The sequence below is a fragment of the Scomber japonicus genome, chromosome 22 (assembly GCF_027409825.1).
Source record: "Scomber japonicus isolate fScoJap1 chromosome 22, fScoJap1.pri, whole genome shotgun sequence".
Classification (NCBI taxonomy): domain Eukaryota; kingdom Metazoa; phylum Chordata; class Actinopteri; order Scombriformes; family Scombridae; genus Scomber; species Scomber japonicus.
In genome coordinates, this window is record NC_070599.1 from 28,457,285 (window position 1) to 28,472,271 (window position 14,987).

Here is a 14,987-nt window from a genome sequence, read left to right on the forward strand (position 1 = left end):
CTGATTGCTTGTGCTAATGGCTCAATATATAAAGCAAAGAGGAGTGGAGATAAACAGCATCCCTGCCGTGTACCTCTTCCTAAAGTTATTGTAGTGACCTCTAGCTTCTGTCACTTCCGAGTGAATAGGAATGGATGGACGACCAAGTCAATGTTCTTTGAGTTTTCTTTATTGCCAATATTGGAGACAGAATTCTATCAAATCTGAGGCTTGTTAAAGTGTCCCTGGTCAATGGAGCCTTCCTTGCCTGTCTCTCCCGTTCTCTTACGTGTAAGATCTTTTATACTAAAGTTACGCCCCAGAATGTACACATCATCTTAAACATGAGTACTCTGCTTTTCATCTATATAAGGACACAATATATGCTTGTTTATGTTCCCATGATCCAATACCTTTACTGTTTGACAACCTCCAAAGATAAATGACCCTAACACAGGATGAGACCAGTTTCCATAGGAAGACTCTGTCTGTGGGAACCCAGATTCAGGCTAAGCCCATACATACAGAGCAAAAACTCTTACGTATTAGGAAAACATAAATCTGTAACAGAAAATAGAAATACATAAATCTGTAGCAGAAAATACACTACATTATCCTCTCTGTCAGGCTTCCGTTGACCTTTATTCTGGCTGTGGGGCTTTGATAGATAGTTTTAATACAATTTACTGAGTCTTTACTAAATCCAAAACATTCTAATACTAGATATAGGAAGTTCCAATTTACACTATCAAAAGCCTTTTCAGCATCAAGGCTTAGCAAAACAGCACTGTTTTTATTTGTTTGTATTGTGTTAATTATATGAATGGTCCTTCTAATACTGTCTTGTGTTTGGCGGGCTGTAATGAAACCAGTTTGGTCCTCGTCAATCAAGTCACTCAAAAAGTTCTCATATCTTCGTGCAATAATAGAGGTGTATATTTTGTAATCTACATTAAGAACTGATATTGGTCTAAAGTTATTGCAGTATTCGGTATCTTTTCATTCTTTGGGGATTATTGAAATTATTGCATCATTCCAAGATGGCGGTAAATGACCTTCCTCTAGAGTGCAATTGAAGGAGGATTCAAGCAGAGGTACCAATTCCTCTTTAAAGGCTCTGTACCACTCTGATGGGAAACCATCACCTCCAGGAGTTTTATTAGCTTTAAGTTTGGATATGGCTTTGGTTATTTCTTCACATGTTTTAGGAGCATTAAGATTGTCATTTTGTTGTTGTCCAACGGTTGGTAAATCAAGTATGTTGAGAAATCGTCTTTTTGCCTCCTCGCTCGATGAACTTATTTGAGTGTACAGATTTTTGTAATATTCTTTAAATATGTTCTCTATTTCTTTAGTTTTATATTTTAACTCTCCTGATTGGGGGTCTGATTTTGTGTATTGTATTCAGTGTCTGTTGCTTCTTAATTCGCCTTGCCAGTAGTCTGGTAGCTTTAGCCAGTTTCATAGTATTCCTGCCTCACATATCTAAGTTTTTTCTCTATCTCTCCTCTAAGAATTTCGTCTATCTCCGTTTTGGTGGTCTTTATTTTCTGCGAAAGTTCAGTGTTTTGGGTGCTTTGATAACTTATTTCCAGGTTTTTTAATTTTTCGGTCAGATTCAAGTAAGCTGCTTGTTTTAGTTTCTTTTGATGTGTTTTTTTTATAGCAATCAATTTTCCTCTAACTACGGCCTTTAAAGAATCCCACAGGATAGCTGGGTTAATTTCAACCGTGTCGTTTTCTTGGATAAATCTTTTTATATCCTGTCTGATTTGCTCGATTATTACTTTATTATTCAATATACTTTGTTCAGTTTCCAGGTTGTGTTCTTAGGTACATTATTTATTTGTATAGCTAAATTAACTGCATTGTGATCAGAGATATCAGCCACACCAATTTTACATTCCCTTACCTTATGTATATCCCAAGTGTTCATAAATACATAGTCTATTCTAGAGTGAATGTGATGTGTGTTGGAGTAATGTGTACAATCTTTTTCTGTCGGGTGGAGTTCTCTCCATACGTCTGTCAAGCCCTGCTCGTTCAATGATATATTCATGAATTTAGTTAAGTGGGTCCTACTTCTTTTTGTGCTTGTTGTGTCTATCCTATGGTCAAGAATTACATTAAAATCTCCTGCACGTACCAAATTCCCTTCTGATTCTGATGCTATAATTGCAAATAGAGCCTTAAAGAAGTGCTTGTCACTTTCTGGTGGGGCATAGACGTTAATCAAGGTAACCAACTTGTTGTCTAATTTTCCTTTAACAATCATATAATGTCCTTCATCATTCTTAATTTCTTTCAAGCATTCGAAATTGACTGCATTTTGTATCATTATAGCAACCCCTCTTTTCCGGCTCTGCCTGCATGTGCCATAGAAAGAGTTTCTATAGCCAAATTTCTTTTCATGTTCTTCCCGAGATAAATGTGTTTCCTGCATAAAGATGACTTGAGCTTTAATTTTCCTCATATTCAAGATTACCTTACTTCTCTTAATTGGGTTGTTCAGCCCATTAACATTCAATGACACCAGTGAAATAATACTCATAATAGTTTCATAAAGTCTTGAATTGGCTTTGGATCCTTAACGTAACCATGGCGACCGGCAACAACAATAAGAGAACATAGAACGGTTTGAAACAGAACAGCAAACAAAAATGTGACCTCCAAAGACAGGCGCGTGTCCGTGTGCGCCTCCCATGTTACCTCCATGGGTTGAGGGGAATATCCCACAGCGTACAGGGGCCCCTCTCTAGGTACGCTTGGTCCTAAAGTCCAATAATGTCTCTGCATTATTACCTCCTAGAAAAACGTCATAGTCACTGATCCGTAATAAGCAAAAGAAGACCAATCAAAATAGTAATACAACAGCAGTCACTGTTAATCTTCTCATCCACATCCTTATTTAGTCTGTTTGAATATACTCACAAAATCCTCGAAGTTATTTTCTTTGAAATTCCTGAAGTTTCTGCTTAGCCCGCAGAGCAGTGTCCTGTGAATTCCCGGCTCGTTGCCATGGCAGTGCCCGCTGAAGTCGCTCCTCCATCCCGGTTCCTGCTGCATCATCTGGCGGTACCTCTACATGGATACCCCTCCTGATCAGCTCCTTCGCGGCCTCCCGTGCGCTCTCGTATGTCCGTGGGCCAGCTTCCCAGTGGATCCTGATTCTGGTCAGACACATCTGGAAGCGTATTCCTTTTTCCTTTAGGGCTTTTTTAATACCGTTATATTCCTTTCTTTTCCGGATTACAGCGGCGGCATAGTCGTGATCAAAAAAGAGTTGTCGGTTGTCATGGTGAACTTTTTTCCTCCAGGCTTCCTTCAGCACCGTCTCCTTCACTGTGTATTGTAGGAAGTTCACCACAATAGATCTCGGCGGTTTATCAGTGGCTGGACTTGGCATTAAGGGTCTGTGTGCCCGCTGTATTTGTAGATCCATGGTTGTTGGCAGAGGTAGCTCTTTTTTCAGGAGTTGTTCAATGAAATGCGCCACAGAGCTGCCCTCTGCTCCCTCTTTAAGACCAAAAATGCGGATATTATTCCGTCGGTTTCTTCCTTCCTGGTCCGCCAACATATCCTGCAGTATTTTTTGTTGTTTCAGAGACTGCAGCAGGGCCTCGTTAGCCTCCACATTCCAGGTCTCCAGTTCTGCGATTCTCTGTTCAGTTTTGTGGTTGTTTGTGTCGTTAGCTCAGTAGTTGCTTCTCCAAGCTGCTGGTTAATATCTTTCTTGAAGTCCTCGAGTTCCTCTTTCATTTCCTTCTTGATTTCTTGTTTGAATGTGGCAAATTCCGCTTTCAGTTCAGTTTTAAAATCTTGGATTTCTTTAATGATGTCTTTAAGTCCTGCTCTTATCATAGCTGTCGCCTCTGTCTCCATGTGCTCTTCCTCCCCTTCACTGTCATCCGTCGTGTCGCCTCCGTCTTCGTTTGTTAAGTCAGGTTGTTTCACCAGGGTTTTTTTCCATTTCTGTCTTCTTGATCTTCCTCCCCTTTCCATCTCTGGTTCAGATATGTTATTTTCTGAAAAGTCTTCGAATTTGGGGTTTTCTATCGAGTTTTGATCGGGAGCTAATTGCCTAAGCTGCCATCTTGGCTGAAGTTCAGCCGGAAGTCCCATTTCTAAAAAGATTTGCATATGGCTTATTGAGGCATCTGTTTCATAACTTTGTTTACAAAGGTCCTGGCAGTTTTATTCCAGTTCATTTTTTGTTAACAGAGACTGAGAGTCCATTTTATTTATTGTTTTTGGCGGTTTGTTAATTTATTGTGTTCTAGTGTTAAATATTCTTTAAAAATAAAAGTTTATTTATCTTTGAAAAGGTGTACCTGCATTATTATACCATTATCATTGTATTAGATGAAAATTATCTCAGAACAACAATATTATCGCTTATCGCAATAATTTCTGAGACAATTTATCGTCCAGTGTGCTGTCTTTAAAGTTAAGTTAAATAAGTGAAATAAGTTATTGGTTAAAAAAGTAAAATGTGGGTGTTCTGTTCGTCAGGTCTCAGAAATAGCGTCAGAGTGAGCGCTCTGTTCTATATGTTTTTTTATTGCATCTTTGTAGCTCTCCTGCTAGTTTTAGCTGCTTCTTTAGTGAAAAACAGACAAGCAAGACAGACAGATGAACGCATGTTGCTGAACAACTTTTGATACGTTCTGCCTTGGAGACTATTTGTCTGTAAGTAGCCTAGTGTGTGTGGAGAGTTATTTAACACTTTTGGTTTTTGAGAATATTATGTTATAAACCTTTGTGTTTTATGGGATGTGTGCTGCTAGCTAATATTTATAGCAGTAGCCTTATTTTTTGATGAGAATTGTGCAAGAGTGTGATATTTGCCATTTCTATTGATATTTTACTGTATACTGATTTATGTTCTTATCTCTGTAATATTTCAGTTTTACAAAAAACACAAGAGGAAACCAGTAAACACAAGAAAAGTCAAGCCTTGTGTCGTTATTGGAGGACTCATTGTATGTTAGCTGGCTGTCTAGCTTTGCACAGAACTACGCGCTGCAAGGGCAGTACATCCAGCAAAATTTGTTATCGTGACAGGCCTACTTGATATTGCAGCATTAAATTTTTAAAAAGGTATTTTTTTCAGTGTAAATGGTTAAGGTTCTGTTGACTGATAATAAGTGTGTGTGTTCAGATCCTCCTTCCGGTCACACCCTCTACTCCAGAGACCAGGTGGAGCTCGGAGTCCAGAACACACTGATCTGTCATGTGACCGGTTTCTTTCCTGCTCCTGTTAAAGTCTACTGGACCAAGAATGGAAAGAACGTGACCGAAGGAACCAGCATCAATGTTCCTCACCCCAACAAAGACGGTTCCTTCAGACAGTCCTCCACACTGGAGTTCACCCCCCAGCAGGGAGACATATACAGCTGTTCAGTGTCACACCCATCACTGAGCAAACCACTGACCAGGTTCTGGGGTGAGAAAGTCTTTACATCTGTCTCCAGATGTGGAGGTGTTAATGTTCCTGTCTCCAGATGTGGAGGTGTTAATGTTTCTGTCTCCAGATGTGGAGGTGTTAATGTTTCTGTCTCCAGATGTGGAGGTGTTAATGTTTCTGTGTGTTTTCTGTCTCCAGGTGTGGAGGTGCAGCAGCCAGGTGTTGGACCTGCAGTGTTTTGTGGACTGGGTCTGACTATCGGTCTGCTCGGTGTGGCAGCTGGAACCTTCTTCCTCATCAAAGGAAACGAGTGCAGCTGATTGGCTGTGGCTGATGATGTTAATAATTAATGAGTATAAACTAATCAGTTATTGGTAGAAGTTAAACAGCTTCTATCACTGTATGTGTTTAATCATTACATTCATCCTTTGCTTTGTCTGACTCATTTAAACACCAACATTAATAACATGGTATCAATAACTGTAAATTTCCCCACTCTGGGACTAATAAAGGAATATCTTGTAACATGATATTAATAACATGGACTTTGTCTTTATAGATTTTTGTTGTTGCTGATTTTTGTCTCTTCTGTGTTTAATCGTCACATTCAGTCACCTGGTGATAGAACAGTTTTTTACTGTATGTTTTATCTAACTAGGTAGATAAAACAATGATTTTAAGTCGACTGGAAGAATAATAATAATAATAATTATTATTATTATTATTATTATTATTATTATTAATATATATATATATATATATATATATATATATATATATATATATATATATAATAAATACCTGTGATACCAGTGATTTTAGCTCATCTGATGTCTCTGTTCTTTTACTCTGTAATTATAATGGATTTAACTCTAACCCTGTTTAAACAGTGGTTTTAGCTTCTTTAACTCTAACTCTGTTTAAACAGTGATTTTAGCTTCTTTAACTCTAACTCTGTTTAAACAGTGATTTTAGCTTCTTTAACTCTCTAACTCTGTTTAAACAGTGATTTTAGCTTCTTTAACTCTAACTCTGTTTAAACAGTGATTTTAGCTTCTTTAACTCTCTAACTCTGTTTAAACAGTGATTTTAGCTTCTTTAACTCTAACTCTGTTTAAACAGTGGTTTTAGCTTCTTTAACTCTAACTCTGTTTAAACAGTGATTTTAGCTTCTTTAACTCTAACTCTGTTTAAACAGTGGTTTTAGCTTCTTTAACTCTAACCCTGTTTAAACAGTGATTTTAGCTTCTTTAACTCTAACTCTGTTTAAACAGTGATTTTAGCTTCTTTAACTCTAACTCTGTTTAAACAGTGATTTTAGCTTCTTTAACTCTAACTCTGTTTAAACAGTGATTTTAGCTTCTTTAACTCTAACTCTGTTTAAACAGTGGTTTTAGCTTCTTTAACTCTAACTCTGTTTAAACAGTGGTTTTATCTGCAGCTTGTTCAGTCAGGTTTGTGTGGAGGGAAAATGTTTGTATCACTTTATAATCTGAGATAAATAAATAAAGATGATTTAACACAACAGATGTGTGAACTCTCTGAAGTGTGAACTGTGACATCATCCATGTGATCAGCTGATCATGTGAAGTGATTATTGATCAGTATGTTAGTGTGCATATTAGAGTGAGAAGAGGACTAACAGCTGGGAGGAGCTGGACCCTGCTGCTCCATCACTGAGGGACTTTTACATGGATCACATCTTCACCACTGTAGTTAGAGGACAGCTTTATATCAAGTGATTACATCATCATATATATAATAACTTTACCCTCTGCATGATGTATCCAATTATAATTTATTTGTTAAGCACTTTAAAACAACCAAAGTGCTGTACAGAAGAATAATTAAGAGACTTAACAGCTCACATGAGGCCCACAATTACATATAAAATGCAAAAATAAATTAAAAAACATAAATGATGAGTAAAAAAAATAATTACCACGCAATAAAAAGCGATGAAAATAAGAAATTAAATCAAGTAAATAAAGTCGACATCTTATTCGGTGTCAAAGGCCAAGGAGAAGAGATGGGTTTTAAGAAGAAATTTAAAAACAGACAGAGAAGAGGCCTGTTTAAAGTGCTGAGGCAGATTGTTCCATCATTTTGAGCCAACACAGCAAAGGCTCCCTTCTGAGCTTCCACTTAGTTTTGGGCACACTCAGGAGCAGCAGATCAGCTGACCTGAGAGAGCGGGCAGGTATATAAGGGTGTATAAGCTCTGAGAGGTAGGGGGGGCAAGACCATTAGGGGATTTAAAAGCAAATAAAAGAATTTAAAAATGGATCCTAAATTGAATAGGCAGCCAGTGGAGTGAAGCTAAAATAGGGGAAATGTGCTCGCGTTTACGTGTGCCAGTTAAAAGACGTGCAGCTGCATTCTGCACCATCTGGAGACGAGCGATGGAGGACCCACTAAGCCCCACATACAGTGCATTACAGTAATCTAGCCGAGTGGTAACAAAGGCTGGATTACTGTCTCAAAGTGCTGACTTGACAGAGTTGGCTTTATTTTGGCCAGCTGCTGCAAATGGAAAAAGCTTGATTTAACAACAGCTTTGATCAGACTGTTGAGCTTAAGCTCAGGATCCACTTTAACCCCTAGGTTTGTGATGCTTGGTTTGATGTACTGGGCCAAGGAACCCAGATCTACGGGGGGGGGGGTCCCAGTGGTGCCATTAAAAACCATCACTTCTGTCTTTTTATCATTGAAGTTTAAAAAGTTCATAACCACCCAGGCCTTTATGTCGTCAAGACACAAGTAACAGTCTGACAGAGTATTCATCTTTCTTTTTAAGAGGCACATAAATATGACTGTCATCTGCGTAATATTGGAATGAAATGCCATGCTTCCTAAGTATAGAACCACACACAGAAAGTTCCATCAGCCAAGTACGACCTGAACCACTCCAGTGCTGTGCCCCTGATGCCCACCCACTGCTCCAAACATGAGATCCATATTTCATGATCCACTGTGTCAAATGCAGCAGTTAAATCTAAAAGCACAAGGATAACACAGTCACCAGAGTCAGTAGCTAAAAATATATCATTAAAAACTTTTAAAAGAGCTGATTCGGTTCTGTGCAGGGTTTTAAAACCGGATTGGAAAACCTCTAGAATATTATGCTCTTCCAGAAAGGCCATTAATTGATTGTGATCTTGACATGATCTTCTCCAGGGTTTTTGAAAGAAAAGGTAGTTTAGAGATAGGCCTGAAATTAGCAAGAACTGCAGGATTTAGACCAGGTTTTTTAATCAGAGGTTGCACTACTGCATGTTTAAAATGTTCAGGGAACACACTTGAGGACAGACTACTATTAGTGACTGCAATAACAGATGGTCCTACAGTGGAGAAAACCTCTTTAAATAGTCGAGTAGGGACAGCATCATTTGGAGAACTTGAGGGCTTCAAATGACCAACAATCTCCTGTAAAAAGGACAGAGTCACAGGCTCAAACTGGTCAAAGACAGCAGAGCAGGGGACAGAGATTGAGGGGTCACAAGCAGAAGGTGAGATAATGGCCCTAATAGAGGTGACCTTATCAATAAAAAAGTGAAGTTTTCACACACAGCAGGGAAGGCCTCCATACAGACAGTCTGCAGGGCATTAAGAACCGAGTCAATATTGTTAAACAAAGCATGAGGCTTGTGACAGTTTAACAGAATAATATCAGAGGAATGCTTTCTTTTAGCATCTTTCACAGTTTTCTGATAATGACACCAGCAGACCCTTAACATTTGAAATGACATCTGCAGTTTGTCCTTCTTCCACTTGCGCTCAGCTCCACGGCACTCACGTCTGACAGCATGTGTTGGGTCATTTAGCCAGGGCTCAGATTTAGTCTTAGGCTGCCTGGTTTTTAATGGAGCCACAGTGTCTAAAACAGTTTGGCAGGTGGAATAAAACCATGAGCTAAGCTCCTCCGTTTTGCACACAGACTCAGGAATGCAGTTCTGATTGAAAGCAACCGAGAACTGAACACAGTGGAAGGGTTAATAATGCAGTATATAAAACAGTTCCGAGCAGCGGTCTGAAAACACTGCGTCACATATCTCTAGGTTAAGAACGGGTAAACCATATGGCTCCTTTGGCATTAACATTCAAATCTCCAACAATAAGAACACAGTCATATTTAGGCATGATTTCAGCCAGGAAATCAGAAAAGTTATCTAAAAAGCCCTTATTGTACTTGCGAGGCAGATAAACCGCAGCACAGGAGACAGTGTGAGAGCAACCCAGCTCAAATAAGCTCAGTTCAAAACTGGTGAAAGAGGATGATAGCAATAGTTTCTTACATTTATAATGACTCTTACAGAAATTAAAAACTGACATCTACAGTTCAGAGCAGAGACGCAGTGAAGTAGAGAGTAACCTCGATGTTCAGAGCATGTGTGAACATCTCACTGTTTAAACATACATGATTTTTCTCTGCTATGTCTCATTTGTTATTTCATATCAGTAATGAAGAAAAGTTGCTATTAGTGACTGTGCATCTGTAAAGTCTGACTTTATGGAGTGTCCATGAATGCAGCATGTGTATATTGGTTTGTTGTCTTGGTGATGATGAGAGTTTGATAAGAGAGTAATACTGGCTGAGATGAAGGTCCAGTTGTAATAATCACTTCCATTGCGCGCAGGTGGTTGAGTGGTTAGATCCATATACGCAGCTGACCCCGGTTCGCATCCCGGCCGGAGGTCCTTTGCTGCATGTCACAACCCCCTCTCTCTCCCATGTTTCCTGTCTATCTACTGTTGAATAAAGGCGTCTATGCCGAAAAAATCTTTAAAAAAAAAAATCAGTTCAATCAGATCAAAGATATTAATGAACACTGAAATAACACAGTAACAGACGATCAATTAGTTTCTACTCTATTTCCTAAATCTGCAGTAAAGTCAGAGGTTTAATGTGTAACTCTACTTTATTATAAAGAGATGACATCATAGAATCTGTTTTCATATAAAAACCAGAAGAAGAATCTACAAATGAATGTTTAAACTATGAACCTGATGAAGTAGTTAACATGATGAAGAGTTGTAGTTGTTACTGTAATATCAGTGTGACTGTGAGTTTTCACCTCCAGCAGACGTCTGCCTGGTAACAGCTGATCAGCAGGTCATGTGATCAGCTCCTCTGGTTTTTACAGCAGCTCTCAGTCAGACTGTGTCAGTGTTTGTCAAGAGAACAGAGGAACATGGCTTCATCCTTTCTGAGCTTCTCCTTCCTCTTCATCACTGTCTACACAGCAGGTAGGATCAATACACTGATCACTGATCAATACTCTGATTATACTTCATCACACAGCAGGTAGGATCAATACTCTGATCACTGATCAATACTCTGATCAGACTGTACTGAGTCAATCTGATTGTTTCTTTCTTCAGATGGATTTATGACTTATTGGCTGGATCTCTGTGACTTTAACTCCACTGAGCTGAAGGACATCAGGTACATCAGGTCTGTGTACTACAACAAGTTGGAGATCGCCAGGTTTGACAGCAGTGTGAAGAAATATGTTGGATACACTGAGTACGGAGTGATGGCTGCAGACTACTGGAACAGCGGTCCAGAGCTGACTCAGATGAAAGCTTCGAGGGAGACGTACTGCCAACACAACATTGGGATCTGGTACAACAATGTTCTGACTAAATCAGGTGAGTTAGTGTTTTAAACCTGGTTTAAACCTGGCTAACCCTAACCAAGGTTAACAAACTGTTTTAACCCAGGTTAACAGACTGTTTTAACCTGGTTAACAAACTGTTTAAACCCAGGTTAACAAACTGTTTAAACCCAGGTTAACAACCCCGGTTAACAGACTGTTTTAACCCCGGTTAACAAACTGTTTAAACCTGGTTAACAGACTGTTTTAATCCCGGTTAACAAACTGTTTTAACCCAGGTTAACAGACTGTTTTAACCCCGGTTAACAAACTGTTTTAACCCTTGTTAACAGACTGTTTTAACCCGGTTAACAAACTGTTTTAACCCAGGTTAACAGACTGTTTTAACCCAGGTTAACAGACTGTTTTAACCCCGGTTAACAGACTGTTTTAACCCAGTTAACAAACTGTTTTAACCCCGGTTAACAAACTGTTTTAACCTGGTTAACAGACTGTTTTAACCCAGGTTAACAGGCTGTTTTAACCCAGGTTAACAAACTGTTTAAACCTGGTTAACAGACTGTTTTAACCCCGGTTAACAAACGTTAGTCTCACTCAGCAGAAAGAGGAAAGCTGGAAAGATCCACACTGCCCCCTGCTGGCGACAAGCACATTAATTACTCCTGATATTAAACCACAATATTATATAGTGCAGTATGGTGGAACAGGTTGATTACACTTCAGTGGGCATCACAATAATAATAATAAATATAATAATAATAATAATAATACCAACAGAACTGAAATCAGCCCCAAATATGAACATTTTTTATTCCAGGTTAAAAATGTTTCTCTCCTCATGTTTATGATTGAGCTCTTTTAAAGCACTTTAACTTTTAATCTTTTTTTTATTGGCAACTTTTTAATTGCATGTCTTAATAATGAATGAAATGGTAATAATAATAATAAGAAGAATTAAAGCTGCAAGCAGCGATGAACGGGCCCTCGCCACCCCATGCATGTTGGTCAGTGCTCGGGCTAATAATAATAATAATGATAATAATAATAATAATTATTATTATTATTATAATATTAATACTGTGACTGTAATTCAGTGAAGCCGTATGTGCGGCTGCACTCTGAGATTCCCTCTGCTGGTAATCATCCCTCCATGTTGGTCTGCAGCGTCTACAGCTTCTACCCCAAACACATCATAGTGAAATGGCTCAGAGACGGACAGGAAGTCACCTCTGATATCACTTCCACTGAGGAGATGGCAGACGCTGATTGGTACTACCAGATCCACTCCCACCTGGAGTACACGCCCAGGTGAGTACAGCTACAGGTCCACATAGATCCAGTTGGGTCCAGTTGGGTCCAGGTGTTCAGTAAAGGTCTGGTCACACAGTAGAAAGTGTCACAGTGAAATTCATCTGCATGTTTTCATGAAATGTGAGTTTCAATAAGCTGCTGAGCTACATTCAGTGTGTCAGGACGGATTGCTGTTCCTTCATTTGAGGCTCAAAGTTCAGAAAAATGTGGAAAGAAAATTGAGCAGAGAACGTTTGAAGTTCTGCTGAGTGGAACGTCTGAAGTTTGTTTGTGTTGAAGGTCTGGAGAGAAGATCTCCTGCAAGGTGGAACACGCCAGCCTGAGTGAGCCTCTGTACACTGACTGGGGTAAATACCTGTCTGTCTGCTCACCTGACTGTCTGTCTGCTCACCTGTCTGTCTGTCTGTCTGTCTGCTCACCTGTCTGTCTGTCTGCTCACCTGTCTGTCTGTCTGCTCACCTGTCTGTCTGTCTGCTCACCTGTCTATCTGTCTACTCACCTGTCTGTCTGTCTCTACCTGTCTGTCTGTCTGCTCACCTGTCTGTCTGCTCACCTGTCTGTCTCTACCTGTCTGTCCTCAGATCCGTCCCTGCCTGAGTCAGAGACAAACAAGATCGCCATCGGAGCGTCAGGACTGATCCTGGGTCTGATCTTATCTCTGGCTGGATTCATCTACTACAAGAGGAAGTCCAGAGGTCAGGAACCAGTCTGACACCAGTCTGATACAAGTCTAATACCAGTCTGATACCAGTCTAATACCAGTCTGATACCAGTCTGATACAAGTCTAATACCAGTCTGATACCAGTCTGATACCAGTCTGACACCAGTCTGATACCAGTCTGACACCAGTCTGATACCAGTCTGATACCAGTCTGACACCAGTCTGACACCAGTGTGATACCAGTCTGACACCAGTCTGATACCAGTCTGATACCATTCTGATACCAGTGTGATACCAGTCTGATACCAGTCTGATACCAGTGTGATACCAGTCTGATACCAGTGTGATACCAGTGTGATACCAGTCTGATACCAGTGTGATACCAGTGTGATACCAGTCTGATACCAGTCTGACACCAGTCTGATACCAGTCTGCTCCTGTAGCTCGTGGATATGCAGTGTGCCAGAACGTTCTCAGCGTCCCTGTAGAACGTTCTGAGGCCTGTTTCAGTTTCCTCAGAAAGTTTCTGCTGGGCTTGTTTTATGATTGCTGAGGTGTTATTAACCCAGATCCTGCGAGACCTGCAGTCCGAGCCGCTGATGCAGATGGGAGCTCAGACCTCCTTCCTTTGGTCCACGTTGAGCATCAGAACAGTCCTCTAGTTGTTTGACTCCTTCCGTGTACATTGATTCACCACTGAATGAGTCTCACAGTCTGACACCAGTGTCTTCTTTTTTCTCTCAGGACGGATTCTGGTCCCCTCTAACTGATCCCTGTCCTGATCCTGGTCCTTCCTGGTCCTGGTCCTGGTCCTGGTCCTGGTCCTTGCTGGTCCTTGCTGGTCCTTGCTGGTCCTGGTCCTGGTCCTGGTCCTGGTCCTGGTCCTGGACTCAGCAGCTGCTTGTCTTTTCCTTCTTCTATTCTGCTGGATCTTTGAATCAGTACTGATGCATCATATCTGAATGTTTCCATGTTGAGAGTAAAATGTGACTGTGCAGCGTAACCAGTAACATTATCTGTCAGTAAATGTAGTGGAACTAAGTTTCCTCTGCAGTACAAGTACACAGCTGCAGCCTTTCTACCACTTTGGGGCCTTTTGGGAGTCATTTCAGGGAACAGTGAGTTACAACAGTAACATGATTCAATACTTTCATATCTAAACATCATAATGAACCTACAGATGTTGGGGCCCTTGTAGTCGGGGCCCCAGGCAGTAACTGTCTATGCTGGCTGATGATAAAGTGGCTCCTGTATATCCACTAACTGACTCCTTAACTCTGCTTCAATCAATATAATCCATTGATCTGATTGATTTGTGTGCGATTGGTAGATTTGATACAAGTTTTTATCCACAATAAACCTTCAGAGAACCTTCAGAGAACCTTGTGACGCTCTGTGAGTTTATTGATGACGTTAATAAACAGGAAGTTTGTCACCTGATCAGTAATATGATGCTGTTTGTGTTTATTGGATCAATGGTCCAGTTCATAAAGCATTACAGCTTCACACAGAACAAACAACACTTATTACAGTCCAGCTGCTTCCACTTTGATATTGATCCTCTTCTGCTGCTGGAGTCCAAGCTAAAAGTCATGTTTACACTCAGTCAGTAGAGTTGATTCTATTGGTCAGAGGTGGTGGGAGCTTCCTCTGGAGCTTTTCATCATCGTCTTTTTACTGGCAGCCATAAAAATGTTCAGAAGAGCTTTGGGAACATTTCCAAGGTACAAAAAGTGGAAGAAAAACAGATTTCAATTACAGAATCTGTGAAACTGAATCAGCCACTTCTTTCCTAAAAGGCTGAACAGAAGAACGAAGCCAAAGAAAATTCAGAGTGAAAATCACTGAGTTCAAATCTGATCCAGTTTGGGTTAATATGGCAGCATCACCATACTGGGTCAGTGCTGTTATGAGCCAGGTTTACTGGTAGATTTGGTCAGATCAAATCAGCAGAATTAAAAATATATAAAAAATAATATATAATATAACAATAAATTCAACAATAACTAA

At 40.0% G+C, this 14,987-nt stretch overlaps 3 protein-coding genes across 3 annotated transcripts in view; all 3 read left to right on the top strand.

The window, feature by feature from the left end:
• Nucleotides 1-5,851, top strand: part of LOC128384138 (H-2 class II histocompatibility antigen, A-U alpha chain-like) — a 42,106-nt gene extending 36,255 nt beyond the window's left edge. Inside the window, exons 3-4 of the mRNA XM_053343727.1 lie at nucleotides 5,141-5,425; nucleotides 5,585-5,851. Coding sequence (XP_053199702.1) covers nucleotides 5,141-5,425; nucleotides 5,585-5,706 — 407 coding nt within the window. The 3' untranslated portion in view covers nucleotides 5,707-5,851. The remainder of the gene's footprint in view (nucleotides 1-5,140; nucleotides 5,426-5,584) is intronic.
• Nucleotides 1-14,987, top strand: part of LOC128384127 (H-2 class II histocompatibility antigen, E-S beta chain-like) — a 167,593-nt gene that overhangs the window by 67,393 nt on the left and 85,213 nt on the right. Inside the window, exon 7 of the mRNA XM_053343708.1 lies at nucleotides 13,760-13,780. The gene's annotated coding sequence lies outside the window, so the exon portion shown is untranslated. The remainder of the gene's footprint in view (nucleotides 1-13,759; nucleotides 13,781-14,987) is intronic.
• Nucleotides 10,571-14,426, top strand: LOC128384132 (H-2 class II histocompatibility antigen, I-E beta chain-like). Its single transcript, XM_053343715.1, has 7 exons — nucleotides 10,571-10,633; nucleotides 10,769-11,038; nucleotides 12,099-12,312; nucleotides 12,595-12,662; nucleotides 12,897-13,010; nucleotides 13,722-13,789; nucleotides 13,826-14,426. The coding sequence occupies exons 1-6, from the start codon at nucleotides 10,579-10,581 to the stop codon at nucleotides 13,745-13,747; spliced, it is 747 nt and encodes a 248-aa protein (XP_053199690.1). The 5' UTR covers nucleotides 10,571-10,578; the 3' UTR covers nucleotides 13,748-13,789; nucleotides 13,826-14,426.

Bases quoted from the DNA above. Each gene is read 5' to 3' on its own strand.
- LOC128384132 (XM_053343715.1), top strand. From the start codon at position 10,579: ATGGCTTCATCCTTTCTGAGCTTCTCCTTCCTCTTCATCACTGTCTAC. The intron at 11,039-12,098 runs GTGAGTTAGTGT...ACTGTAATTCAG, and splicing joins CAATGTTCTGACTAAATCAG to TGAAGCCGTATGTGCGGCTG. The intron at 12,313-12,594 runs GTGAGTACAGCT...TTTGTGTTGAAG, and splicing joins CACCTGGAGTACACGCCCAG to GTCTGGAGAGAAGATCTCCT.